Source organism: Phyllostomus discolor, chromosome 5 (genome assembly GCF_004126475.2).
Source record: "Phyllostomus discolor isolate MPI-MPIP mPhyDis1 chromosome 5, mPhyDis1.pri.v3, whole genome shotgun sequence".
NCBI lineage: Eukaryota > Metazoa > Chordata > Mammalia > Chiroptera > Phyllostomidae > Phyllostomus > Phyllostomus discolor.
This window is the reverse complement of record NC_040907.2, coordinates 79,919,138-79,945,730: the sequence shown is the minus strand read 5'-3', so window position 1 is coordinate 79,945,730 and position 26,593 is coordinate 79,919,138. Positions and strand designations below refer to the sequence as shown.

Genomic DNA, 26,593 nt, shown 5'->3' with positions numbered 1-26,593 from the left:
ATCCCCTGACTTGGGCAGTCTGTCTCCTTGCTGACAGACAGCCTAATACCTCCCAGCTGACAGCTTCTTGGTATGTGAGCCATACCATCCACACTCCTCAGAGCAGCCAATATTCCATGTTCTGAAAATAATATCTACTGTATATTCACAGACAAATCTGAGACTTCTACATGTTACCAAGTATCTGTAGACTCATTAAGAAGAAATGCTTTCAAGGCCTTTATAATAAGTAACACTACTTATTATGCCAAAGGCTATGATGCAGATGCATATGCTTCTAAATACATGTATCACAATGTCTTGGGGCATTTTGAAAGCCTTCATTACTCCCTCATGTCAAAATTGGAAAGACAGGTCTTAGAATTAAATACCATGAGGTGGTCTACAGCTTGAACAGCCTAACTGAAAATTCATGAAAGAAAAGTGATGAGGGAAGAAAAGAATATTTAAGATATGCGCTAAAAAAGGCTGATGATAATGACATTTATTTTAACTTGGACAGATTTGGGAAAATATATTTTGCCACTTCCAAGGCTTGTCTGTGATCCCTTCGTCCCAAGGGTGCTTTGCCCCCCTGGGGAAGGTGCCGCATCCTACCCCACAGGTATGTCAGACAAATGAGGAGCAAAGGACTATTCGGATGACGTGATCACTGTAAGCAGTGGACTGGACAGCTCACACCGAATGCTGTTTTCCTCCTCACTAATTACTCATCCCTGCTAATATTTATCCTCAGATGTTTTCCTTCCCCCTAATTGTACAGCCTGAATTATCTAGATAATGTGCTGGCTTTGGCCCGCATATATGTAAACTAAAAAAGTTTGTTTCCCTTTCTTTGGTGAAAGTTAAACTCTCATTGCATATGTTTCAAACAAGCACACTGAAGTATTCATAACACATCTGTTTATTTCATAATTAGGTTTGTCAGAAGGACATGAACATTCTTAGAAGTTAACTGGTCATTAACAGTTAATGAACAAATCATACTGAGGGATTTTTCAGTGTGAGGAGTATATATGGTTAAGTCCGTCTGCTTGAAACTCCCTTGGAGAGAAGCCTTATCTACCTCAAAACATGGCGGGTGCTGTGTTGGACACGAAACTGCTGATGGGATTTTGTGACACGATGTTACTCTAAACTAGAACAATGAGTCTGTGAATTCCTTGAACCTGAGACCCATGCAGGTCTCCCCTATGGTGCTAAGAGCTTCAGAACGTTGTTGATCAAGTGTCCCCACTCTAGGTTTTCCGCTGTCATAAAGCTTGGTAACGGCACTGAGTACCACTAAGTGTTAGAGACTCTGGAAGAGCACGTACTGGGTAGGACCTAGCTCTTGCTTCAGTGGGAAGACAGAGCGTGCATCCAAACCGTATTTGGATGCTGGCCACCATGCTATCTGATGATGTCCACTTGGACATCTATTGGTAACTCAAATGTAATTGTGCCCAGAACAGACCTCCTGATAGGCCCCTGCCCACTGGCGCCTCCTTTGTTCCCCTCAGCTCCATGAATGGCACCCTCATTCTGCCAGTTGTTGGGCCAAGAGCCTGGGAATCACACTTGACTTGTTCTTTCTCTCATACCACACTCATTCAAATCACAAAACAAATCCTATTCCTCCTCTCTTCCAAATATATCTAGAATGAGACCATTTCTCACTGCCTCTACTGCCACTGTTCTGGCCAAGCCAGCTTCTTCGCACTGGGAGAACGGCCACCATGAGCAAGCCCGACATGGTCTGCATTCCACCCCTACTCACTGCACTGCGGTGACTTGTCTTCCAGTGGTCCTTTTTTAAAAATTTTTAATCCTCAACTGAGGACATTTTTCCATTGCTTAAACGGAGGAAGGTAAAGAAACACTGATTGGTTACCTCCTGTATGTGCCCAGGCCATGGACTGTACGCACCCCAACCAGAGATCAAACCCACACAGAGGTATGTGCCCTGACTGGGGATTGAACCTGCTACCTTTCAGTTACAGGACAATGCTCCACCTGAGCCATACCAGCTAGGGCTCCTGTTGGTCCCTTAATTCCCCTTGCACCTCTAGGTCTATGCATACGCTAGTCCCTGCATTTGGAGTCCTTTTTGCCCTGTGCACTGTCACCTCTTATTCCCCTTCTCAGAGGGGGGTTCCCTGACCATCCTATCTGAAATAACAACACCCCGTCTCTAGTTTTCTGGCCCTCTCTATGCTGTATTTTTCCCTACAGCACTTATATTTCTCAAGGCATTATTTTTTTTACCCTCATATTTGTCTGTTTCACCTTTTCCCCCAAACTCCCACAAGACTGTGTGCTCCACAAGGGCTAAGATATTGTCTGTTTTGCTCATCTTTCTATCCCCAGAGTCTAGGATACTTTATGGAATGTAATAGGTGCTCAGTACAATCTGATGACTAGTTCCAGGTTTGCCTTCCACCTGTAAAAGTACTGCAACAGCACCACTGGCCAACAGAGGTCAGTGTTTAGATGCAGAGAGGCTGTGGCTGTCCTAGCTTCTTTTCAGCAGCTAGGACTAAACCGGGCATACAGTCCTCTCTCCAGGGAGAGGGGCAACGCTTTCCCCGGCTGGCTGACCCCTCACAGCAGCATCCTGGACTGATCCACAGCAGCTCACACAGCCCTCCCCCATCAGACGCTGAGCTCATCATGACTTCATAGAATCATACTTCAGTCCCTTCCTCTCCACTCTTAAGGTTCCTTTTTGCTATTTCAGCTGTGATAATAATCATTAATTCATTTTTATGACCTTGTGGGGCAAACCGTCTCTGACTGCACCCTAATGAACATATATTCCTGGGGGCAGCACCCTACAAAAGCATGTTACAGGACTCCTGGCAGCTCGACACAGTCCAGTTTTTCATCCCATACATGTGTCTCTTCTCAAACACACTAAGCGGTCTGCAGGATGAAACGGGGGCATGAAGAGCCTCTGTCCTTTTGTCCACTCGAGGCACCTGTCTTTCGTCTCCGGATGCCTGGTAACTGTACTTCTCTTTGTCGGGCCTGACCACCTCTCACCCTCCTCCTGCTGGTGCAGCGCCCCCACTTGCTCACCACTGCTGCTACGAGACATCTGCCTTCCCCTCCCTCTCTCCAGCCCCTAAACCAGCTCTCCACACCAATCACTGCCACCTTCTGCTCAGGACGGAAGAACCAGGACAAGCAGGCAACACATCTGGCTGACAACGGTTTGTCCAATGTTGTAGCCCTGGTCTGGCTAATATCTGGCTTTTATGATCATTCTCTGCTCTTCTGTAAGTTCAATAAAGTTCCTTTAACTACTTAGTCAGTAACCATTATATCACAACACTGAACGCATAAACACATATTTATGCTGTTTGCATATTTCGATCTTAGCTGGGTGCTGTCTACATATGCACATATGTACATACCTCTAAAAGCAAGATATAAAGAAAACAAAATGTCTACTGCTTAAACCTGTCTCCCATCTCTTTAATAACAATCCTGGTTTTTAGAAATGTGAAGGGCATCCATTTTACAAAACATTTTTGCTTGATACTTGCCCGAATGTACCAATTCTTCTTGTATCTGGGAGCAGTGACACCTCAGAAGCTGAGTTTCAGTGAGTATGACCTGCTTTCGGTGAAATTATTGAACTGGGAATTCCTGACTTTGCCTGCAAATGAAATTCTTGATCCTGTTTTACATGAAGAGAAGGACAGTTTGCATGGCTACATCCTCTACAGCAGAACGTCAGAAAACCCTGGAACAACGATGAAAGGGCTGAGCAAGAGACCCATTCATGTCAATGTTTAAAAAGCACTAATAAATCTCTGGCTGGGTGGCTCATTTGGTTGGAGCACCATCCCATACACCAAAAGCTTGAAATTCGATCCCTGGTCGGAGCACGTACCTAGGTTGTGGGTTCAATTCCGGTCAGGGAGTGTATAGGAGGCAACTGATCAATGTTTCTCTCTCACACTGACATTTCTCTGTCTCTGTCTCTCTCCCTTCCCCTTTCCCTCCCTGTGTCTCAAAAATCCATAAACATATTCTCAGGTGCTGATTAAAAAATCATTAATAAAAACAATCACAACTCTTCAGTCAGGTTGTAAGGATATCTCTGAGCATTCTGTTTAAGCTCATGTGATGTGCAGCCTGACCCAGTCCTCAGTGGAAGCGTTTCAGGTCTGTCTGTTCAGTGAACCCCGTGCGGGTGCAGACAGAGGGGCCTCCGCAGACAAATCCCGAATGCCATGTCGAGTTCTCCTCACAAGACTCCTAGAGCCTCTGCTGCTGGGAGGCCCCACTGGGATCTCCCTGCTCAGTGAGCGACCAGGGCAGCTCTCAGGCACACAGATTCTATCTCACTTGCCCTCTTCTCTTGGGGTTTAAAATGTGTGCCTTAAAGAACAACATTATTCAGTGCCAGAAATAAATGAGCTATCAAAGCCACAGGAAGACAAGGAGGAGCCCTTGGTGAAGACTGCCAAGTGAAACAGTGCAGTCTGAACGGCCCGGCCCGTGCACTGGAGGAGCCCAGCTGCACCACGCTGTGGAACAGGCAGAGCCTTGGGGGAGCTGTGGGTGGAGCTGTGGGCGACCAGTGGCTGCCTGGGCTTTGGGGTGGGGGGGGGAGTTGGTGTAGCATAAAGGGTTTTAGAGCGGTGACACTATTTTGTGTGACACCATAGTGCTGGACACAACATTACACATTTGTCAAATCCCACAGAATGCCCAGCACAAGCAGTAAACCCTTACGTGAACCACGGACTTGAGTTAATGGCACATCAATACTGGCTCATCAGTTGTAACAAATACACTACACAAATGCAAGATTTTAACAATAGGGGAAACTGAGTGTCTGGGAACTCCTTTTAACAATGAAAGTTTATTTTTTGAAAAGTTATATACAACAGTTGTCCAAGAGAATCTGCTTCAATAGTGTACATGCGATCACCTAGTTGGGGGACTTGTATCACACAAAGGCTAAAGCAGAGCGTTTTTCTTCTTCGTGTCTTCTTTTGGAGGGGCGCAAACACATAGACAAACAAAAACGTGGTTGGCTATTGCTTCTCCGCCTGTCTGGCACTGGAGATGAGGAGGATTATCACTGAGACTGAACCACAGGCCCAGTACTGGGCTTTGGACACAGGGCTGCCACTACCTCCATTTAAAAAAAAAAAATCTCACCTGAGGATATATATTTATTAATTTTTTAGACAGAGAGGAAAGTGGGCAGGGAGAGAGAGAGGAATTACAATTGGTTGCTCCCTATATGCACCCACAACCTAGGTGTGTGTGTACCCTGACCGGGAATTGAACCCACAACCATTTGGCGTACGGGACAATGTTCCAAACAACTGAGCCACCTGGCCAGGGCTACTACCTCTTTTTTGATCCATTAAGATTCGTTTCTATCAGGCTCCGCGTGTGAGACATTGGCACGTCGCTCTGCCTTGGCTGCTAAGGGACTATACAGGCTTATGTGCTGCTTGCATGAGGGCTTTGGCTATTTTTAGGCACCAGCTAATCCATTAACTGCATAATGCTGCCACTGATGACTCACAGAATACAGCAGTCAAATTAAAAAATAGTGGAATGAAAGAAAAGCCATGGGTAAACGTGCAGTAAGCACATCATTATAACTTGCTGTATGAGTGAATGCACAGACCTCTCCCCCCCACCCCCCACGGAGCTGGGAGGAGGAGATGGCACTGAATATTAAGCAGTCACCAAGGCGGTAAGGGGAAGCAATCACCCCAGCAGGATCTAGGAAGCGACAGACAGTCCTACGAACATAAGGAGCTCAGCAGTTAGGAAAGAAGCAGTCCAAGAAAAGTGTCAGCCCGGAGCACTTTGCAAATAAAATTTACTACAATTCTTCTGAGCCAATTTTGTGTCCTCTTCAGAAAAGTTGAGGCCTGGGGAGCATGCGACACAGGGGCGGGAGACTTCTCCCAGATAGGGGAGCTAAAGGCCCTCTGGGTAGGGCCTTCCTGGCTGTGACCCTCCTAGCGGCCACACTGCAGGAGGGGCCATGAGCCCCTGCCTCTGCCTGGCTCCTTTTATTGACGTGGACGGCTGGGCCGCTGAGGCATCCCTCTAGTGCAGCACATACTCGGAAAACCACACGTGTGTACGCCATGCTGTTTGGGTGCTCCTGGGCCATTCATGGGGACGCACCACGGAAAAGCAGGAGGGGAGACGGCTCGCTGCACTGGCTGGACAAGTCCAGCCTTCTTTCCAGGCTTTTCTAAACTGTCTTCCCTTCCATAAACTCTTTTTGGAGCACGGAGTCTTTTATTTATTGTTCAGAAGCTAACCAACCGTGTCCATTCTCAGGGCCAAAGTCACCTAAGTAAAGCAGGAAAGGGAACCTCACTCTGTTGAGGGCCTACTATGTGCTACATATTGTGCTGGTTCCTTTGAATGTATTTTCTTTAATTCTTACAGCAGTCCCCCTTATTTCCACTATGTAACCAAGAATGGAAGGCTTAGAGATTGTAATTTGCATGATAAATTATTAGTGCAGTAATTTGTAAATGGTTTGTATGAGGGCCCAGTGCTACGGAGCAGCGTGGTGGAGGACAGATTCAGACCGAGGTCTTTCCAGCTCCCAGTTCCGCATTTTCCTACCAGCAGACCGGTTTCCCGCGCCAGCGGGCGATGCCACAAGCTCTTACTGAGTCGCATTCGTTCTCCCGTTCATGCTACTGCCCGGGATCCCTTCTGGGATTCGCCACAGACTTAGGAACTCAAACTTAGAGAATATTAAGTGGATTATATTTGGGAGTGAGACCCCAAGGGATGTGAGTTCTACTGTCCTTTGGAAATGTGCACTAGAGTCACCAAGGCTGAGAGGAAGGTGCAGTAGAAGCAGCGACTCTCCCACCTGGGGTGGAACATGCCACCTGTCCTTCACGGGAAGAGGAAGAAGACTGCAGTGTGGCCCAAAGAGGCTTGGTGTGGAGCACACGCCTGTAAGGAACAGCCCCTGGAATCCTCTTCATTTCCCACAGCTCCTGGGGTGGGGGACCTCGGCTGCACAGAAATGCCGTGTTGAGTATGACATGGTCCCAGGGATGGTGATGAATATGTGGAAGTATTTTTCTCCTATACTGCCTCGTCTGGGGCTTCAGCTGGAAGCACCCTTGGAGGCGTCTTTCTACAATAATAATCAGAAATTCAGCTCCTTAAAAATAATCACCAAAAAAACAACAAAAAAAAAACACCACTCAGTTTTATGGAGACTGTCTTTAGTTCCCACCAGGTCTACGTGTTGGCCTCTAGCACAAGGCCAACAGAGGTTCCCTTTATGCCCCCTCCCCCCAGTTTTGGTAGCCAATGCAGGCGAATTTCACAAGTGATGCTCTGTAAGGCAGGAAGGACAGCAAAGAATGACAAAACAAGAAGGCCCACGGTGTTACCAGGTGTAAGGAGTCATCTGCTTGTTTTGAGATGAGAAAAATGGCAGCTCTGAGAGGAAAAGCAACTTGTCTTGCAGCCGACCAGCAGCCAGGCTCAGGGCTCTCTGCACAGGGCTCAGCCTCCACTGGGATGCCCACCGAGGGTTGCGTAAGGTCAGGCTTCCCGGTGGCTCTCCAGCCACGCAGGATTTATGCCCTGGGTCATAAGGCCATCTATTGTGGGAAAGCCAGCTCTGCTCCCACAACTTCCCCTACCGAATTTGTGATTCTGCTAATGAAGTTAAGCAATTTGCACAGTTCTAATCTCCCTGTGGGTGTGTTAGTGATTTCCTGCCAGTTGGGAAGACAGGGACTGATTCTCCAGACCAGGGAGAAGGTTCTTATGGTGACAGGGACTCAGAGCGGGTGCTCCGTCCCCGGAACGTGAATTACATCCAGACGACAGTTCTCTCTGCCTTCTCTCCCTGATTCTGCACTGATCCTGCTCCTGTCACTTGCGCCAAACACAGCTGGTGGAGTATTTTCGCTGTGATGATGTCAGCCTGCTTCTGATAGGCTTCTCCGTAAAGTGACAAATCGCTGGCTGTGTTGGGGGCTCACACTTTGTTTCCACGACAGCCCTCTCGCCATTCTTTGCGGGAGCCCTTCCCAGCACGCAGCTGGACCACACAGGGCCGTCCTGACAGACCTGCGAACAGGCTGTGACAGATACTCTACCTTCTAATTTGCACCTTGGCTGTCAGCAAAGAGACTAGTGGTCTGGCTATGGGAAGGAAATGAGACTTGGCCTGGAAGCCAATCTCTGTATCACTTAAACATTCATTCTGCAAAGTATCAAGCAGGAAAAGCACAGAGAGATGCTTGCTTTCACTCTAAGACCTGCCAGGTCCATCTGAAACCTGAAGAGGCCTGTGAGCTCAGGCCTGAGAGGCTGCCAGGGCCTCGAGACACAGCCCGCAGCCAGAGCTGCTCTCTACGCCCAGGTTGAAAGAGATGCTGGTCCGGAACCAGCAGCGTTTCAAAATTACACGTCTTTCCATGCCGGCCTCTGTGCACACTAACGCTTTAAGAATGAAAAAAAACACTAGGAAAAACACATTTACTTTCCATTCTTGTTTATTCTTCATGCTTCCCCTGGGGTCTGTTAAGAGACAACTATGCCGAAGAGAACTCATTTCGTTTTCCTTCCAGGACCCACCCCAATCCACAAAGGAAGGTCGGAGCAAACAGCAACTACAGCCGGGTAGTGAGTTCTAAACAATGATGCCATTTAAAAAAATCTCGGCTTTTGCTCTTTTTTCCAATCAGAACTTTGAGATAGCCTTCTTAGGCCCTGCCAGAGAGTCTAGGCCTATGGTGATGCCCCACCATAGAAAAGGAGGGTGTTTGGGGCCGAGAGCCCTTGGGAAGACAGGCCCCCTGGTGCTGTGTGAGATCCCACACCCGGTCATTCACTGGCAGTTCCCAGAGAACACCTTGGAAAACTGGCCTCCCATCCACCTGACTTGACCTTTTAAAAATATACTTAAGACAATTCAAACAATTTACTAATTTGTTTTTTGGGGTTTGTTTTATTTTCTGAGAACATCTCAACTATCAGTTAAAAGCCTTGACCCTTTTCAACTCAGAGCTGAAGGTGGCACCATCACACAGAGAGTTTCAAGGTCCCTCATGGAAACATTCCCAGGGAAGCTCCCACAGGGCCTGGCCTGTTTGACTGAAGCGACCTGGGCAGTGCAGCTGCTGTTTCATATAAATGGGCTGTGGAGTCAATGAGTGCAAGAGACTTGAGAGACCGGAACGGGGTGGACTGAAGGAGCCCAGCAGAGCACCTGGCATAGCCCGACCTCTCGGATTTGTTAACCGTGCCTTTTATTTTCTGTGTGCTGATGCTCTCACATCCGGGGGGCTTGCTGGCTTTGGAGGGACTGCCCCCTCAGGGTTAGCTAATTCCTAGGGATAGCAACCCACTCTCCTGGGAGAGAGCCCTCTATGTGCACACCACCCACCCACCCACAGGCCCAGCCGCCTCCCCCACCAGGCTCTCAGACTCCGGGCCACACCCACCTGCTCTAGTCACCCCGCAGCAGCAGGCACCAGACAACCAGAGAGCAAGCCCACTGAAGTTATTCAGACTAGCCAGTCCTCAACCTGCTTCCCCCTTCTCATCCCTCCCTCCCCACGAGAGCCCCAGGAAAGGCTCCTGCCCGCGCTCCCTCCGCCTCCCAACCCTGGGCTTCCCCATGGCGCCCCTGCAGCATGTCCCCTCTCGTGGGCTGTGAGTGTAAGAAGCTACGAGTTCAAGGGCCATTGTCTCCTCATCCGTTGGCCTTGCCTGAACAATAATAAAACCTGCATTTTAAAATGCAGATGTTGGTATGAGATGCGGTGACTCTGGGCATCTAAGGTCCTTACCCAACCAGCAAAAAACCCTTCCTCACACAGAAAAAAGGGGCAGAATGGCCTCTAGCGGGGCCTTGAACGCTGCTGCTGCCACCGCCTTTCTCAATCAGGTCTCTATCTGAATCACAGGACAAAAACAACACAGCTTGAGGGGTGACTTTCGGAAACTGTCCTGAGGATGGTACCTGGCTAGCCTCACTCTAGATGTAGAGCAGTTAGTCCACCGCAAACAGCAGATGTCTGGGGGTGTCAGTGCGTCTTTCTCTTAGAGAGGATTCAGTCTGGAGTCTAGGTATAAGGGAAAAACTTTCCTTTGCCCCACAGCCCGGATGGCCCTGCCTCCCGGAGAAGTTCATCTTGCCAGGAAATGGGTGGGGGTGTGGTGGGGTGTCCCGCCCGTGTGGCCCGGCGAACAACGTTACCTGTGCCCGGTGCTCCCCGACGGCGAACTGGATCACAGCGACGCCCGGGCCGTGGCCGTCCTCGATCCTCTCCACGGTGCTGGAGTCTATCTTCAGGTCGTTGCTGATCTCTGCGCTCTGGATGAAGTCTTCCGTTTTCAAGTCCTCCACCTTCTTCAGCTCCCCGTTGGCCAACTGGATGATGGAGCCTTTCATGAAGTAGGGGGGCAGCGTCGGGGGAGCTGTCGCTGGGGACGCCACTGACTGCACCACGGGCAGGTGGATCTGCGCCTGCACCATGGCCGGGTAGGCGGCCTGGGTGGCCAGGGCCTCCGGGCTGAAGCTCTCGCTCTTGGGAAGGGCGGTGGTAACGAAGGTGTGAGGCACTGCTGCAAACTGGGGCGACGAAGTGGCTATTGCAGAGGCTGCCCCCGACCCCTCCACGTCAGCACTGCCAACCGGGATGAGCAAGGGCTGGGTGCCGGGGATGACCAGGTGCTGGGGCAGGCTGCCCGCATAGGTGATCGCTTGCTGCTGGCCGCTCAGGTAGCCGATGACAGGCGGCTGAGTCCCTGCGTAGAAGGCTGTGGCTGGCAGTCCAACTGGGAGTGGCTCCGAAGCGCTATGTGTGGTCTGAATGACCGTGTGCGGTGACAGTGTGGCGACGGTGGCGGCCTTCACGCCGTCGGGGCCCAGGGCCTGTTGGGGCGAGAGTGCGTAGGACCGGTGCCCGGGCTTCCCCAGATGCAGGCCGCTTTTGTCGTTGAGGGTGGAGGGGGAGGCCTCTCGGTGCACGGTCTGCTGAGCTTCCAGGTCGGAGACCGGGGTGCTGCTGTTGGGCAGGACCATCACAGAGGCCCGGACGCCTGCGGAGTCACGGCTGCCATAGTCGGCGGGGCTGGGGTGGACAACCATGTGCCTGGACTCGTAGGGGTGAGGCGCTGACTTGCTGCTGGCCTTCACCAGGCCCAGGTCGGCCGAGGTGGGAGCCCCATACCTCCGGCCCTTCTCCATCTCCCCGTTCAGGATCTCCTTGGCCTGCATGGCCTGCTGCAGCCTGCTGCTCTCGGCTTTCTTGGTGGCCTCCCGAGTGACAAAGTGGCTGCCAGAGTCGGTGTATTGCACTACGACCTGGGGGGAGGGCCCCAGGGTGATCGTGTGTGGGATCATCGTCTGGTGGGGGTGGAGGTGGACAGGGATGGCCGGAGGAGAGGCTGTGCGCCCCGCGTTCTGCGGAGAGCTGGCGATGTGGACGTACTGGTTCTGCGGGGTGGGTGGTGGGGACCCTGGTGCCATGAGCCCTGGAGTCCTGCCTAAGTGCTGCTGCTGCTGCTCAGCTTTGTGTCCTGAGGCTTGGCTCAGACTGCCCATGTTGGCCAGCAGAGTGGAATAGGCCTCCAGCTGGGAGCGCTGGGATGGAGTGGCGGCACCCCCGGCAGAGGCCACCGCACTGGTGGCGGGGCTGGCCGTCGGGGAGATCAGCTGCGGAGGGATAAACCCTGCGTAGGGCCCGCTGTACTGGGAGGACCCAATGAACTGGAAAGTGTGCGGCAGGTGAGCGTACTGCACGGGCGACACCGGAGTCCCTGACTGCGGGGGAGGGTACACCGTGGGCAGCGTGGTGGTCGCTGGCACAGACCTGGGCGCGCTGGGTGGGGAGTAGTCCAGCCCCGTGGACAGCGCTTTGTGTAAACCTATTCCCTGTTGTAAACCGAGCTCCACTGAGGTCCCCGCGGGGCCCTGCCTCCCACCCCCGAGACCTCGGCCACCAGGGTTGCCCGGGAGCCATGCCACGCCCTCGGCCCGGTGGTTGTCGCTGGGCAGGACCGTGGCCTTCTCCTCGGAAGGCCGGCTGGTGGCGGGGATCTCGCGCTTCTTGGGAGGCAGGCATTCGTTGCTCCGCTCTTGGTTGGATTTCATTTTTCGCCGTCCCCCCTCCACGGTGACTGTTTCACTGTCTGGCTGGTTCTGATTTTAGTCTGATAAACGGAAAGTCACATTTGATTTCTGTGGGGGATCCAGGCTCTTCATGAGGAATCATCTCCCCGTGGGTGCGATCCGCCAGCCGCAGCTCTGGAATCTGGGAAAAGGAAGAGGGCAGTGACAAGGGGAAGAGGAAAGGGAAGAGAAAGGAAAAGAGGGAACAGAAATCAAGATATGAGCACCAGAAAAGGACATCCTTGGCAAGACTAAGACTAGGCTTTGGCTTCACTGTGAATTCCGAAAACCTGATTCTAGCCCCAGCATTAAAACAGGCTAGCATATCAAGAAGATTATTTACAATGTCAAGCAAGTCAAAACTTAAAGCAGATGCCTTTTTGTGAAGTTAACAACTCTTCTAAGACATGTTTCTCAATGCATTCTCTCTTTTCTTATCAGACGGTTAGACAATGTGTTTCTTAAGTTTCCTTTTCAGAAGTGCTGGTCCTATTCCTTACCTCTTCTTTACCTTGATGGCAAATCAAATGAAGCCACAGGGAGGAAGGCATCAGCAAAGGTGACCCCTACCCTGCCCTCAGAGCTGGGCCCCGGGAGGAAGTCAGGAGCGACAACCCTGAACTGACTACTTTGCACATCATCTCTGCACCCCCGTCTAGCAGAGCCACTGCTCAAAGATTCCACCTGACCCTGGGCCCATCCTAACTTTGCAGCAATTCTCCCTTCTCTATCACACACACACACACACACACACACACACAGTATGCACATGCCAACAGAGCAGAGGCAGCCAGAATAATCCTCTTCTCTACAAGTTTCCAAAGAATTCCCAGTACAGCTACTCATAGGGTAAACCGAAAACCCAAAGAAGTCTGTTGAGGTAGTTAAAAAATGAATATGATTACAGTATTTTTAAAAATGCTATAATAGGGCCCTGGCCGGGTGGCTCAGTTGGTTGAAGCATTGTCCTGTGCACCAAAAGGTTGCAGGTTCAATCCCCGGTCAGGGCACATACCTGGGTTGCAGGTTTGATCCCTGGTTGGGGCGCATACAGGAGGCAGCCAATTGATGTTTCTCTCTCACACAGATGTCTCCCTCTCTCTTTTTCCCTTCCTCTCTCTCTAAAACCAACAAACATACTTTCTGGTGAGGATTTTAAAAATGTGATAATTAGGCAGATGCATGATGTTTACACACTCGCTTCATTCCTGAATCTTTCCAAGTGGCCTTTGAATTTCTTTTTCCCCGCCCCCCCCCCCCCACCCCTGCCACCTTTCTCCTTGGAAAGAGCCAGTCTACCATGGACGCATATCTCTGTCTCTCAGAAACGGTTGGATTCCCAGTCACGACTGTGTGGGCAAACAGATGCATACCTGGCCAGAGGCCGAACATCGGCGGGACCTACGGGGACCAGCCTAACCAGCGGCAGATAGGAGCTCCCCACGCAAGTTGCGGCTGCAGACATGCGCAGAGCCGCTTGCTGGGTCCTCAGAAGCAGTGAGGGCGGGCTGTAGGAATTACAGGCCCTGGGGTTTCAGCAGTCCTTCTACCCAGACCCTCTTTTCTACGACCTGATTTTAAAACAAACACAGTGAGGCAGCAGCCTACAGCCATCTGATCCTTGTCTACCTGAAGCAACAGCCATGTCCTTATTACAACAGCCACTTTTCTCCCTCGGTCACCCCACCACTCCCCTCCCAGCACCAGCACACCCCACTTCTCTCCTACACAGTTTACACTCCCCACCCGAATCTCTATTTTTTTGTCAGAGATTTAGTGGTCCTTGTTGGTTTTTCTTTAATATCACTAGTGACATCATGACGAAAGTACAAACACACGATGAAGTTCCCTAGCCGCAATGACTATAATCAGGCATATACTGAAGGCGCTGTTTGGCGTCTCAAAATCGAAGGACATTTCAATAATAATAGGGTTTATCAGATGACGAAAGGCACTTTAAAGACTGGGACAGAAACAAAAAACAAAAGGACTAAAATAGTAATGCTTAAGACATATCTGTTTTAAAAGAGCAATGTCAATTATTTACCCTCCTGACCTATACAGCTTTTTAAAGTCCTAGGTAACTATATTCTGCATAGTCTTCTCTTATAAAAAGTGCACCACATAATTTACACCCAGTACTTGCAAATCAATTAAAATGACAGCACTATTTTCAAAACAACAGAATAAAATTAAAATTAAACTACAAAGCATCAAAAACAGTTGCCCTTTTTGGTTGCTCAAAAAGTACTGATAATGATCTTTTATCTATAGATTTCAAGAGTCACCCTTAAGAAAGAGAACTGTATGAGCTCCCACATTCCCATATCAAAGAGCAAAGAAAAGTTACGTGGGATATCTACTTAAAGCCACTGGTTCATACGCCCCCTGCTGGCTCCACGGTTAACACCGATCCAATACAACCCCACAGGATTTCATTAAGTATGTTCTCGCAAGAGTGGTGTGTCAGAATCTGGAATGAGAACATTTGCATATAGTAGGCCCAGCCAGTGAGGGAATAGGTTAATTAGCCCAAGGCAGCTTCAGGGAAGAAAAAGCAGCAGCAGAAAAGTCCTTTCAAAGCCAAGCAAAATGTCAAACACATTCAGAAAGAGGTCCATTAGCAATGCAAATGTAAAACTGCCCATACAACTGAATGCACAATATCCAAACCTAGAAAACCCCTTTGAAGGTACTTTTTAAAGAACACAGTTTGAAAAAGGCTGACTTGGTTCTCAGTAGTGCCTTGGTTTACAGACATTGTTTATGTAGAGACACAGGCTTAGCTGTTTCTAAAGATTCTCTGTATAGACTCTATGACTGGTCTTCTGCTAAGGGACCACTAAGACTTGGCCTTGGCAAACAAATTCACATATATTCTTTCTAAAAGTTATTTACTGGTAAACATCTTTTCCAGATAATGATACATCAAGGATACAAAGATTAAGACAGAACTGGAGTGAAAAGAACCAGACTGATAAAATATTCAACCCATCCTCCTCCCGCATGTAGGAGGACCAAGTCTCCTATTACCAGTGCAGCTTGGAGGAGAAGAGGCTCCAATTCTAAGACTGCACCATTCTCTCTCTGTATTGTCTCTATCTCCTACGAGGGGGAACACTGTGAGGGTAGGGATTGTGTCTTGCTGTCTTTTCAGTGAACCACCAGAGGGAGCCACAGTATGCCACCATGGCCCTGGTACACTGGGTAATTAATTATTCATAGGATCGAAAAGAAGAAAGAGGTGAATGATGAAGGTGAAAAAGTACAGCAGGGAAAAGGAAGGGAGAGAGAAAGGGACAAGGAAGAAAAGAAGAAAAATGGAGGAGGATTTCTGTGTTTAGAGTCTCTTTCCAGCTGCAGACAAGTGGACTGTGTCCCTGACTGCCTTCTCAGGGACATCCAGCTGGACCCGAGGAGGAGGCCACCTCTGATGTTCCTGCCACAACAGAAAGGTTTCTTCAAAACATGAAGCCACACAAGAGTACATACACCCAAAGTTACAAAAGAACCCCAAATGCAGATCACATCGTTTAAACATTATTATTAGAAAAGCAAAAGTGGAGGGGGAGTTAACAGATGAATTGAGATAGATTCATTTAGGATTTACTACATACAGTTTGCCTGACAATCACTGTTCTGAATATATTCATCTCCAGCATCTTTATATATGCATTTATACCCATCTCTCTCTCTCTGTGTTTTAGTATTTAGCTCAGTGGCTGAAGGCCTTGCATTCCAAGTTTTGTCCTCAGACCAGCAGCACCACGTCCCTCAGCAGCTGCAGAAATGCTGAACCTCAGGCCCCACCCAGGCCTCCGGAGGCAGGATCTATATTTTAACCAGATCCCCAGATGACTCACAGGCATGGCAAGGTTTCAGAAACTCAGGTATAAGATTAAGTTTCCTACTCATAAAGCTCCTAAACATAGTAAACATTGCTAACCTCTTTCCCATGGAAACCAGACTGGGTGCTGCACGCAAAGGGAACTGATGGAGCTTTGGAGACCAGCAGCGATCACCGAGGCTCAACTCGGCCGTTTCCTTCGGTGTCACCGGGACCAGTGCGGTTCTGACAACAGATGCTCCTTTCTTTCCTTCTGGTTCTTTCTAGCTTCAAGAAGTACAGAAAAACCCACTTTAAAAAGGCTATTATCATAGATTTTATACGGGACTCAACCCTCTCCAGAAAGAAAAACAACCTTTTTAGCAAAGAAAGGCACACATATCTTTCTCTAATACAAAAATGTTTCCCCCATGACCATGGGGTTAGACAGTTTCCGAAGTGATCAGAAAACAAGATGCTTCTGTGCTGAGATGTGGGAACATATCCGCACTGACGCCAAGTCCCATAAACAGCCACCAGCCGCTCTGAGTGGGAGATGCTCTTAGAAGGAGTGGACACACACAGCCCTAAAACCTGCATGCCGAGGTCGTGGTGATCAACTGGGTTGCTCTGCCCGGCACACCCGGCCCCGAGGGTTTCTCAGTTCGAGTGAAGCCCCTGACTGCCTGGCATGCATGCCTGTGCACAATGGAAGCACGGAAACAGTTTCAAAGAAGGCAGCACACTGGCTGATGAGCTTGCATCAGCTCTGGGAAAAACCTTCTGATCATTTAGCAGACAGAACACCTGGACCTGATGAGAAAGGTCACTAGGACGTAACAAGGATTCTGTGAGTTCTGACATGCCAATCTCCTTTCTGTTTTATTGTATTACTAAACTGGAAGATCCATGTGGTATGCTGGCAGAAGGCACTTCACTTAGGTTGAATATTGAAAACTGACCCAACCCTGACATCCTCGGGATTTCTGGGATGGAGAAAGGTGGGGTGGATGAGAGCATAAGTAGATACCTTCATGGCTGACTGAACAGGCATGGCCCAAAGGAAACGGATCACACATTCATTCATTTATTTTGTTCCTAGCGTATATAGTGGATCTTAATTGTCACAATGGAGCAAATGGTATGCCAGCACTCTATTTTTAGGTCTGTTCTATTCAACATGTATTAGTATTTTGGCTGTCATATTCAGAGGTAACCGAAGGCTGAAAGGGATGCTTAATATATTATTGCAATTAATATTCAAATATGCTCCCAGAACCTGGAAGCGATGGCACAAAACCAAGAAATTTAAGATTAATGAGAATAAATGTGAATGCCTGACCTTGGTTTCAATAGCTCAATTAGCTTAGTAGTAGAACTGGAGAGAATGGTTGGCTTAAGAATGGTTCAGATGGAAGAGCTGAAGAATTTTTTGTTGGCCTATACATTCAATATGAACTAAAAGCTTGGTACGGTGCCTAAAAAATTGGGAGTAATTATAAGCTTCATTTAAAAAAAGGCACAGTATTCAGAATAAGGGACTAACTACTGTATATGGCATTGGCGAAGTCACAGAGTGCTGAGGCGAGGGGACACTGGCAAAGCAGGGCAGATCCAGGGCGAGTGCTCAGGTGAGTGAGGGGCCTGAGCACAAGGCAGGCAAGTGCCATGGGCGATGGCTGAAGATGTGTGGTCTGTGGAAGCACAGAGAAAGCTGAGGCATAATTGCAAAACCCAGATCTATGAAGGGCTGCCTGTGGAGGGCAGGAAAACAGAACTGAGCTCTAAATGACGTTGATATATACAGCAGAAATTAGCACATAATGAGACCTGTTAAAAATGGGCTAGGCTAGCTACAGAGGTGGGGACCCTTCTGTCAGCCCAGCTGTTGAGGTGGCATTTGGAACTTTGAGCTGATGGTCCAAGGTAACTGGCCAGGTAGGACCCTGGCCCTGGCCAGGTGCTCATGCTACACTTACATTTATATTTTTTCCTGTCACAAATATTTTGAGAGAGTGACTCCATCCTGTGTCAAGGTGGCTTGCATCTAAGCCTGGCCTACTTTGCAATGTCCTTTTTGACTGTGTCCTCAATGAGAACTGATTATTTGTCCTTCTGGCTGTGCCCAGCGTGGTGCTTCACGGGGCAGGCCACTGGATCCAAAATTAGGTGGTTTCTGGTGGGGATGCAGGGCCCCATGCAGGTCCGTTCTGGCCAGAAGCCGTCTGAGCGGGGAGCTGAGGCCTGGCAGGGCCTCGCAGAACAAGCTGTCCGATGTGCCCAGTGCACTCGGGGCTCCCTCCTCAACCTGGCAGCCCTGTCACCCAGGATCAAGCTTCAGGGAGGGTGGTAAGTGAGAAGAGAAAAGAAACGACAGCTTGTAATCCATGCTAGAAAAAAACTCCACACAAGTGCCTAAGGACATAAATGAAAGATAAATATAAACCTTAAGTTGTATCATTCATCAGATAGAGGAGTGGATTTGAATGGTGGACCCTTGAAAGATATGTCCATCTAGACCTGGGAATGTGACTTTATCTGGAAAAGGGGAACGGAATTAAGGATTTCGAGATGAGATCATCCTGAATTGTCCAGGTGGGCTAAGCGTCCTTGCAAGAGGAAGGCAGAAAAAGATTTGAAGTGCGCACACACAGTCAAGAAAAAAAATGAGGAGAGGTGTAGGAACCTCCAAGACATCTTTAAAGGTCCTGACATCCAGATCATAGGTGTGCTAGAAGGAGAAGAGGAAGAGCAAGAAATGTAAAACTTATTTGAACAAATAATAAAGGAGAACTTCACCAATCTGGCAAAGGAAATATACTTCTAGGAAGTCCATGAAGCTCAGAGAGTCCCAAAGAAGTTGGACCCAAGGAGAAACACACCAAGATACATCATAATTACATTGTCCAAGATTAAAATGAAGGACAGAATCTTGAAAGCGGCAAGAGATAAAGAGGCAGTAACCTACAAAGGAGTTACCATCAGAATGTCAGCTGATTTCTCAAAAGAGACCTTGCAGGCAAGAAGGGGCCAGAAAGAAGTATTCGAAGTCATGAAAGGCAAGGACTTACATCCAAGATCACTCTATCCAGCAAAGCTATCATTTAGAATGGAAGGGCAGATAAAGTGCTTCCCAGATAAGGTCAGGTTAAAAGAGTTCATCATCACCAAGCCCTTATTATATGAAATGTTAAAGAGACTTATCTAAGAAAAAGAAGATTAAAAATATGAACAGTAAAATGACAACAAAATCACAGTTATTAACAACTGAACCTGAAATGAAAACAAACTAAACAAACAACTGGAACAGGAACAGAATCATAGATACGGAGATCGCATGGAGGGTTATCAACACGGGAGTGGGAAGGGTAGAATGGGGGGAAAGGTACGGAGAATAAGAAGTAAAAATAGTAGGTACAAAATAGACAGGAGGAGGTTAAGAATAGTGTAAGAAATGTAGAAACCAAAGAACCTATATGTATGACCCATGGACATGAACCAAAGGGGGGGAATTCGGGTGGGAGGTGGTGTGCTGGGCGGAGGGGAATAAAGAGGGGGAAATGGGACAACTGTAATAGCATAATTAATAAAACATTAAAAAAAACACCCTGTGAAGACAGAGGCCGAGAGAATGGAGCTAGGTGGCCGTGAGCCGAGAACGCCTGGAGCTACCAGAAGTGGGAAGAGTGAGGCAGGACTTGCCCCTGGAGCCTCCGGAGGGAGCGAGGGAGCAAGGCACTGTGGACACCCTGATTTCAGACTTCTGGCCCCCAGAACTCTAAGAAAATAAGTCTCTGCATTTTCATTTGAGAAAGAATTGAGGGGTACAATGTGTCGGTTTGATACATTTATATGTTGCGTTATGATTACTACAGTAGCGTCAGCGAACACTTTGATCACATCACAGAATTATTGTATCCTCTTTGCGTTGGGAGCAATTAAGACTGGTCTCTTGGCAGCTTAAGTCTGTAATGCCGTGTGTTGTACTCCCTGTGTTGTGCATCAGATCTCCAGAACTTATTTATCTACTAGCTGAACAAGTCTGCACTTTTAAATAACATCTTCCAACTCCTCCGCCCCAGCCCCTGGTAACCACCAGCCTACAATCTGTTTTCACAAGTTCAGCTGTTTTGGATTCCACGTGTAAGTGCTGTCACACACTCTATGTCCGTCTCTGTCTGGTCTATCTCACTCAGCATAATGCCCAAGTTCCGTTGTTTTCAGCTACCAAATTTGCGGTAATCTGTCATGGCAGTCCTAGGAAACAAATACAAATAGCTTCCATATATTGATCAGCGACTCTATGCCAAAAACTCGATTTAAACAACTCATTTACTCCTCATAACAAACCCATGAGGTTTATATTTTTACCTCTACTTTTCTGATGGGGACACTGATGCTTGGCCATGGCCTCTCAGGCAGAGGGAGGACGAGACGGGAAACCACTGTCTTGGTCTACCCAACCCCCACACAGAGCAGCCTGATGGACTGGGATGCACTGTGGTGATGGCAGCTACGGAGCAGATCCTTTCTTTTCTCACGTGTAGAAGGGGCAGGAGGCTAGGGGTCAGAGGGGTTGAAGATGCCCGGGGAGCCCCTGCACCATACCCAGCATCCATCCTCGACTGCGGTTGGCATGTATTTGGTGTTTCAGGCTGGGCTGGCTAAGGGAGAAATATCAGAGTCTTTGACTTCACTGGCATGTGAGCCAGGACCCCCAGCACCACCCAGCACCAGGCTCAATGCCACCCACTCAACTGTGATCCAGGTCACAGTGGAGCTGAGACCTCAGAGGGAACACCCTGCCTGGGTCAGACATGGAGAACTGTGGGTGTCAGCATGCTGTCTGAACAAACTCTCACTGCCTCTAGCATCACAAAAAGCAAGTTCAAGTGTGCACCAGGGTGCAGGACCCTCGGTCAGGGGCAGCGATGCACACAACACGGGGCCTGCCTCTGTGGCAGGGCCCCACCGGGGATGCAGGGATGGGCCACCACCGACAGCTGAGATTTCAGTGGGAAGAGGGATGGCAGGAGAAAACAGACCGCAGTCTTTATGTTATTAGCACCACAAGTGATACTTTCTTCAGCCCTGTTCATCTATAGATTTTTTTAAAATAATGAATAATGAATATAACTAAACTGAATACAACAGCTAAAAAATTTAAATCCACCTCAAAGAATACAGTCCCATTTGAGTGCTCCCTGAGTTGATGTAGCTCTGAGTCCAGTGTAGCCAAGTGAGTCGCAGACATTCAGCAGAGTGAAGGCCCTGAAGGAGCGGCTGCATGAGATCCCTCAAGACACTCGGCTGTGCTGCGTCGGGCTGCTGAACTCCTCCGCCTGGCATGGGTGAGAGTCCTGTCTCCCGCTTCCCTTGAAGGGCTCCGTTACTGGCTACCACTATCAGCCTAACGGAGAGACAGATTTCATCAAGCCCTGGGCGGAGCTTTTCTTAGACTCTTGGCTTCTGCCATTACCATTCCGAGTCCACGTGATGATGGTGACATGGGGGGTGTTTGGAGTGGGCTTTGCCACCCGTGGAAACACAAGGACATCTGCCATGTGGGCAGGGCCCCCTGCACGGGGACACGGCGCATGTCTGTGTGCACAGGACGGGTGTGCGTGCTGGGTCCTGAGAGAGGAGGAAGAGGGCCGAGGCCGGGTGGGGCTGGGCCGGGCCGGCCCAGGATGCAGGCTGCTCCCGGGGAGTGTCGCTGCGGCATCTGGGTAGCCAGTGTCCTCTGGCAGCCTGCCCGTGCTGGAATTCCTGGAAAGGCTCAAGACGGAAAAATAATCGCTTGGAGGGATAACCATCTGAATTGAAACCGGTCCCAAATGAATTGCCTGACAGAAGTTGAGTCTGAGTTTTTCAGAAAAGCTGGAAATGCCTCTCTGTCAAGACCTTCCCTGGGTCAATACAAGAGCAAATATCTTTCTGCTTTAAAGTGTCAGCAAGCCAGATTAGCCACCCTGGGACACCCAGATCTTGTTTGTCCTTCACTCCACTGCAGCTGGGAACCTGCCTGCATCCGGGTTTCGTGTCCTCACCCCACTCAGAAAGGTCCTGAAGATGGAGGTGGCTGGCCCCTCGATGGTCTCCTCCCCTCACACGGTCACTATGTCAAGGGGCAAGGAACTGGCCCCAGTCAGAACTGGGGTTGGGAGGGTGAGAATCTGTCATTTTTGATTCTCAATTTAATGTTCTTCACACTCCAGTGACACATACCTTACTTCAGAATTCAGTGAGCATTCATATCCACTGGCATATTTGAAATACCAAGTTAGAGTATTAATATTATTATCATTAATCCTGATAGGAAGGTAACATGTTATTCCTGCTACTAATAAGAAGAAGGACAGACAGCAGTAGGAAGACGAGGCTATGGAGCAGGCAGACTACAGGCTGAAACCCTGGCTTCACCGTAACTGCATGTGTAATTTTTTAGTGTGATTTTTACTTTACTCAAAATCAGACATGCACCCAGTTTAGGGAGGTAGGTGTTTCAACAGTGTGCAGTCTGATGACTGCTCTCGCTGCCTATGAGGCGGGGAGGGTTAACAGGCACAGTGCACACACAGTAAGTGGTAGCTCTCACACTACGATTCAGCAAGGGCCTCCGGGTGAGTCCCCAGTTTTCACACACTCTTATCTGTTGCTGCTTTCCCCTGGTTCCATGATCAAATCAATACAATACCTCCAGACTACCAATCCTTTTCAGCAACTTTCCCCTCCCCATATCTGCAATTTACTCAAAAAAGGAAGTTATAAATGTGTGAGAATTGATTTTCTTTCTCTGACCAACAGATGGAACTATGCTTATAATAGTTTCCAATGCACAGGCCATCACTCACACCAAAAAGCCTGAAAGCAACTCAACACATACCAACAGAATGAACAGAAAGGTCAGCTATAATCTCAAACATTTCTTGGTAAGGGTTAAGTGTAATGGTTCCTTGTTCCAGTCTGCCTGCTTTTCCACAATACTTTTTGGATGAGTAATTCCCAAAAGGCATGGTGGGGAAATGTAGAATCTTCTTTCCACATCCCACAGGGAAGGCTGCCAGCCGTCTACTCACACACTCTCTCATATGCTTTGCTGCACACCACAAAGCGAAGGGCCAGCAGTAGCCACAGGCTTAGTCACACTCAAAGGCCACCAGAGGGCTGGACCTCCGAGAGATTAGATGGCCCATGCGGATGCCCAGAGAAGGTGAAGAACCTCCATCCAGTTAGAAGAATGCCTTTCTGGAACTGAGGCATTCTGAGAGGGTGTCAAAGCTTTCACTGCCCCCGTGTGGCTGGTTGAAAAGACAGCAGAGACGGATGGATAACCTGCAAACTGAGAAGTCATTCCTCTAGGGTTGTATCTGTTGGCTTGCCTTGTACGGTAGTCGCACAGTCTCTGGGACACTGCGAACCTTTTAATCCTCTTGACCACAAAGGCCTTGAGACCTCCTGAGACCCAGTCTCCCCAAAGCAAAGCAGGTATGACCTCAGTCACTGAACCGCTGAGCAGGCTACAGTGATGGGTTATGTACAAGTGACCACCGGTGGGTGCACGACCACCCTACTGTAAAGACAAGGGTACTGAGGCTCAGGGTGTAAGTGACTTGTCTAAGATTACACGGCTGAAAAGTGGCAGAAGTAAAAGGAAAATCTTGGTTCATCTGCTGAGACAACCTGGGTTCCAGGTCTGAGATTATGCAGTGAACCTGCCCTCTGTAGTGAAGAATTAACCTGAACCAAAGGAAGGTCTCGCCTTTGCCCTGAGCTACTGGGAAGTGAGGTCTAGGCCTCTGGAATGTCCTGCATGATAAAAGTGTATCTGTTTGCCTGGGGCTTTGAGCCATTGGTATCAGTTCCAATCTCTAGAGGAAATAATGGCTGAAGACATTTGCCAGACCTTCTAGAAGGGCTGGGGCAAAAGATCAACCATGCAGATGGTATGTGATTGAGCTCCAATAAAAATGCTAGAGCCCAAGGCCCAGGGGAGTCTCCCTGGCTGGCACTGCTGTGTGCCACGGTCTTGCACTGGGGCTCCGTGGGAGAGCACTCCGGGAGGCTCTGCCCCTCCAGGCCTCTGCCCTATATGCCTCGTTTCCTGGCTAATTTTATTCTGTATATTTTCCCTGTAATAAACTGTTATCATGAGCCTAACAGTTTGCAGTGAGCTCTGTGAGTCCTTCTAGTGAATTATCCAACCTGAGGGTAGTTTGGAGAACCCTCTAAACTTGTAATTGCTGTCAGAAATTGAGGGTAGTCTTGTAGAAACTGTTCTAACTTTATAGTTGACTCATAAACTTCTTAGAGCCTGTACTGATTATATTCTTAAATTGAAAAGTAGTAAACATAATAAATAAATAAAATTCATTAGGGTTCAGGGGTAAGAATGTACCATGAAATAAGGGTTAGAGCAATGCAAATCTTAAAGGCCAAAACAGTGGCCAGTGGACCGGCAGGCAAATGGTGTTATTTGACTTGGGCCGGGTGCTGGAATGACAGCGTGCCCACGACAGCCACCCACGGCACACACATGTAGGAAGCATTAGCGGTTTGACTTTCCGCGTACTCTGTTCAGAGTGTTGGGGCGATGAGAGAAGGCCTTCACCGGACATGCCAGTGTCTCCATGTTCTCAGTAGCTGAGTGGGACTGATTACCAGCAGTCTCCCATGGGTACTGACCCTGACCGTCCCAACAGACCGAATGGAGGCCAAGGCTCCATCGCCTGGTTCTTCCAATTTTGCAGGAAGCACTTCCTTCGGAGCACAGAGAAAGCTGCGCATGGGCCTGGGACAGAACTGGCTTCCTGTGTTCCTGGTTATGCTGAATGAGGGGTGTCTCAGTGGCAGTCGCCCTGGCGCTGAGAAAAAAGAAAGCTCGAAGAACTGGTCTCAGGGCCTCACTTCCTCACCTGCAGACTGAGAAGTCAACCCTCCCTGGACATCTGAAGAATCCAGGGAGCTTTTAAACACAATACCAATGTCCAGACTCACAGAGACCTACTGAATCAGGATTTCAGAAGATGGGGGCCGGCGGTGGCATTTTAAAAGGTACACCAGGGGATTCTGACATGCAGCCCGAGGTGAGCAGCCGGAGGTGAGCACCCCTGGTACAACGGTCTTTAAGTTCCCTGATAACCTCAGTGCCCCTGGCTGAATGTCTCAGTGATGCTTAAGTGCAGCCTCCGGTCGTTTGCTCCAGCCCTGACAACACAAAAAAGGATGCTCTCACCTCCTTTAACTGCACTTTAGAAACATATTACATGCCCACCATGAGACACCACTACACACCCACAGGATGGACATTACTTAAAAAAAAAAGGAAAAATAAGTATTGGTGAGGATGTGGAGAAATTGGGACCCTTATGCGTGGCTGGTGCGGCTGCTGTGGAAAACAGTTTGGCAGCTCCTCAGAAAGTTCAGTGTGGGATTAACATATGATCCAGTGATTCCATTTCTAGGTATTTACCCAAAGGAACTGAAAGCAAGGACTCAAAGAGATACTGTATGCCAGTGTTCATGGCACTATCATTCACCATAGCCGAGAGGCGGGAGTGACCCAAATGTTCACCTGCAGAGGTTGGAACAGACAACATGTGGTATGTGTACACCATGGACCATTACCCAGCATGAAAAAGGGATGCACTTCTGACACATTCTACCAGAAGGATCAGTCTTGAAACGCTGTGCTCAGTGAAAGAAGCTGAAGAACGAACACTGTATGGTTCCCCTTGCAGGAGGGCTTGGAGTGGGCACATTCACAGACAGAAAGCAGAACAGAGGCCACCAGGCGCTGGGGAAGGGCACGATGGGAAGTTACTGCTTAGCGTGTGTGCGGAGTTTCAGTCTGGAACGCTGAGGAAGACCTGGAGACGGAGGGGTGATGGCTGCACAACACGGTAAACACACCTAACACCACCGAAATGCACACATAAAAGTGCTTAAAGTGGTGAATTTCATGTTACGGATGTTTTATCACATTAAAAAAGAATTTTAAAAAATTACAACTCATGATTTAAAAAGTTTGTAAACCAACTGCAATTTTGTTTATAATCTTCACAGAGCCTCTCCACAGCCAGTTTTCCTTGGGGCTACACCGATCTCCAAATACCTGCTAGAGTTAGCCTGCTTCCATGGCTGCGCTTCAGGACACCTTTAGGCCCTTCACATGGCTTGCACCTTCTCACCCCCTCCAATGGGGACTATGAGCGACAGAAAGTTAACAAGCATTATTTTAAGGCAGTGCCCAAAGCTCTCTATCCTGTCATTGCTTGCTCAAGACAGAAGGCTGGCTGCTGTCCCTGCCCACACCGTCTCCCCTGTACTAGATCACCAGCTCGAGTCCGTCCCACCTGCTACATCAGGGGCCAGCAAACTTTGGAGAAGGACCACCTAGTAAATATCTTCAGCTTCGCTGGCCATGCAGTGTCTTCCGTGACTCGTGTGAAGGCGTCATAGATAATACGTAAACAAGTGGGTGCAGCTGTGTCTTGTTGCAGCCCCAAACATGCAGGGCTCCAGGCCTCAGGGCGTAGGTTTACCCTCTACGCTATCTGAACTCTGCCCCCGGCCACCGTTCTCACCCCAAGGTGACACAGACGCTGCAGGTCCGGGGGACCACACTT

At 48.9% G+C, this 26,593-nt stretch overlaps 1 protein-coding gene across 8 annotated transcripts in view; it reads right to left on the bottom strand.

Annotated features, from left to right (window-relative positions):
* The window catches only part of ATXN1 (ataxin 1), a 384,633-nt gene that overhangs the window by 11,293 nt on the left and 346,747 nt on the right, over nt 1-26,593 (bottom strand). For all 8 annotated transcript variants that reach the window (XM_036026476.1, XM_036026475.1, XM_036026474.1 and 5 more), the window contains one exon: nt 10,223-12,281. In XM_036026476.1, the coding sequence (XP_035882369.1) occupies nt 10,223-12,121 (1,899 nt within the window). In that variant the 5' untranslated portion in view covers nt 12,122-12,281. The remainder of the gene's footprint in view (nt 1-10,222; nt 12,282-26,593) is intronic.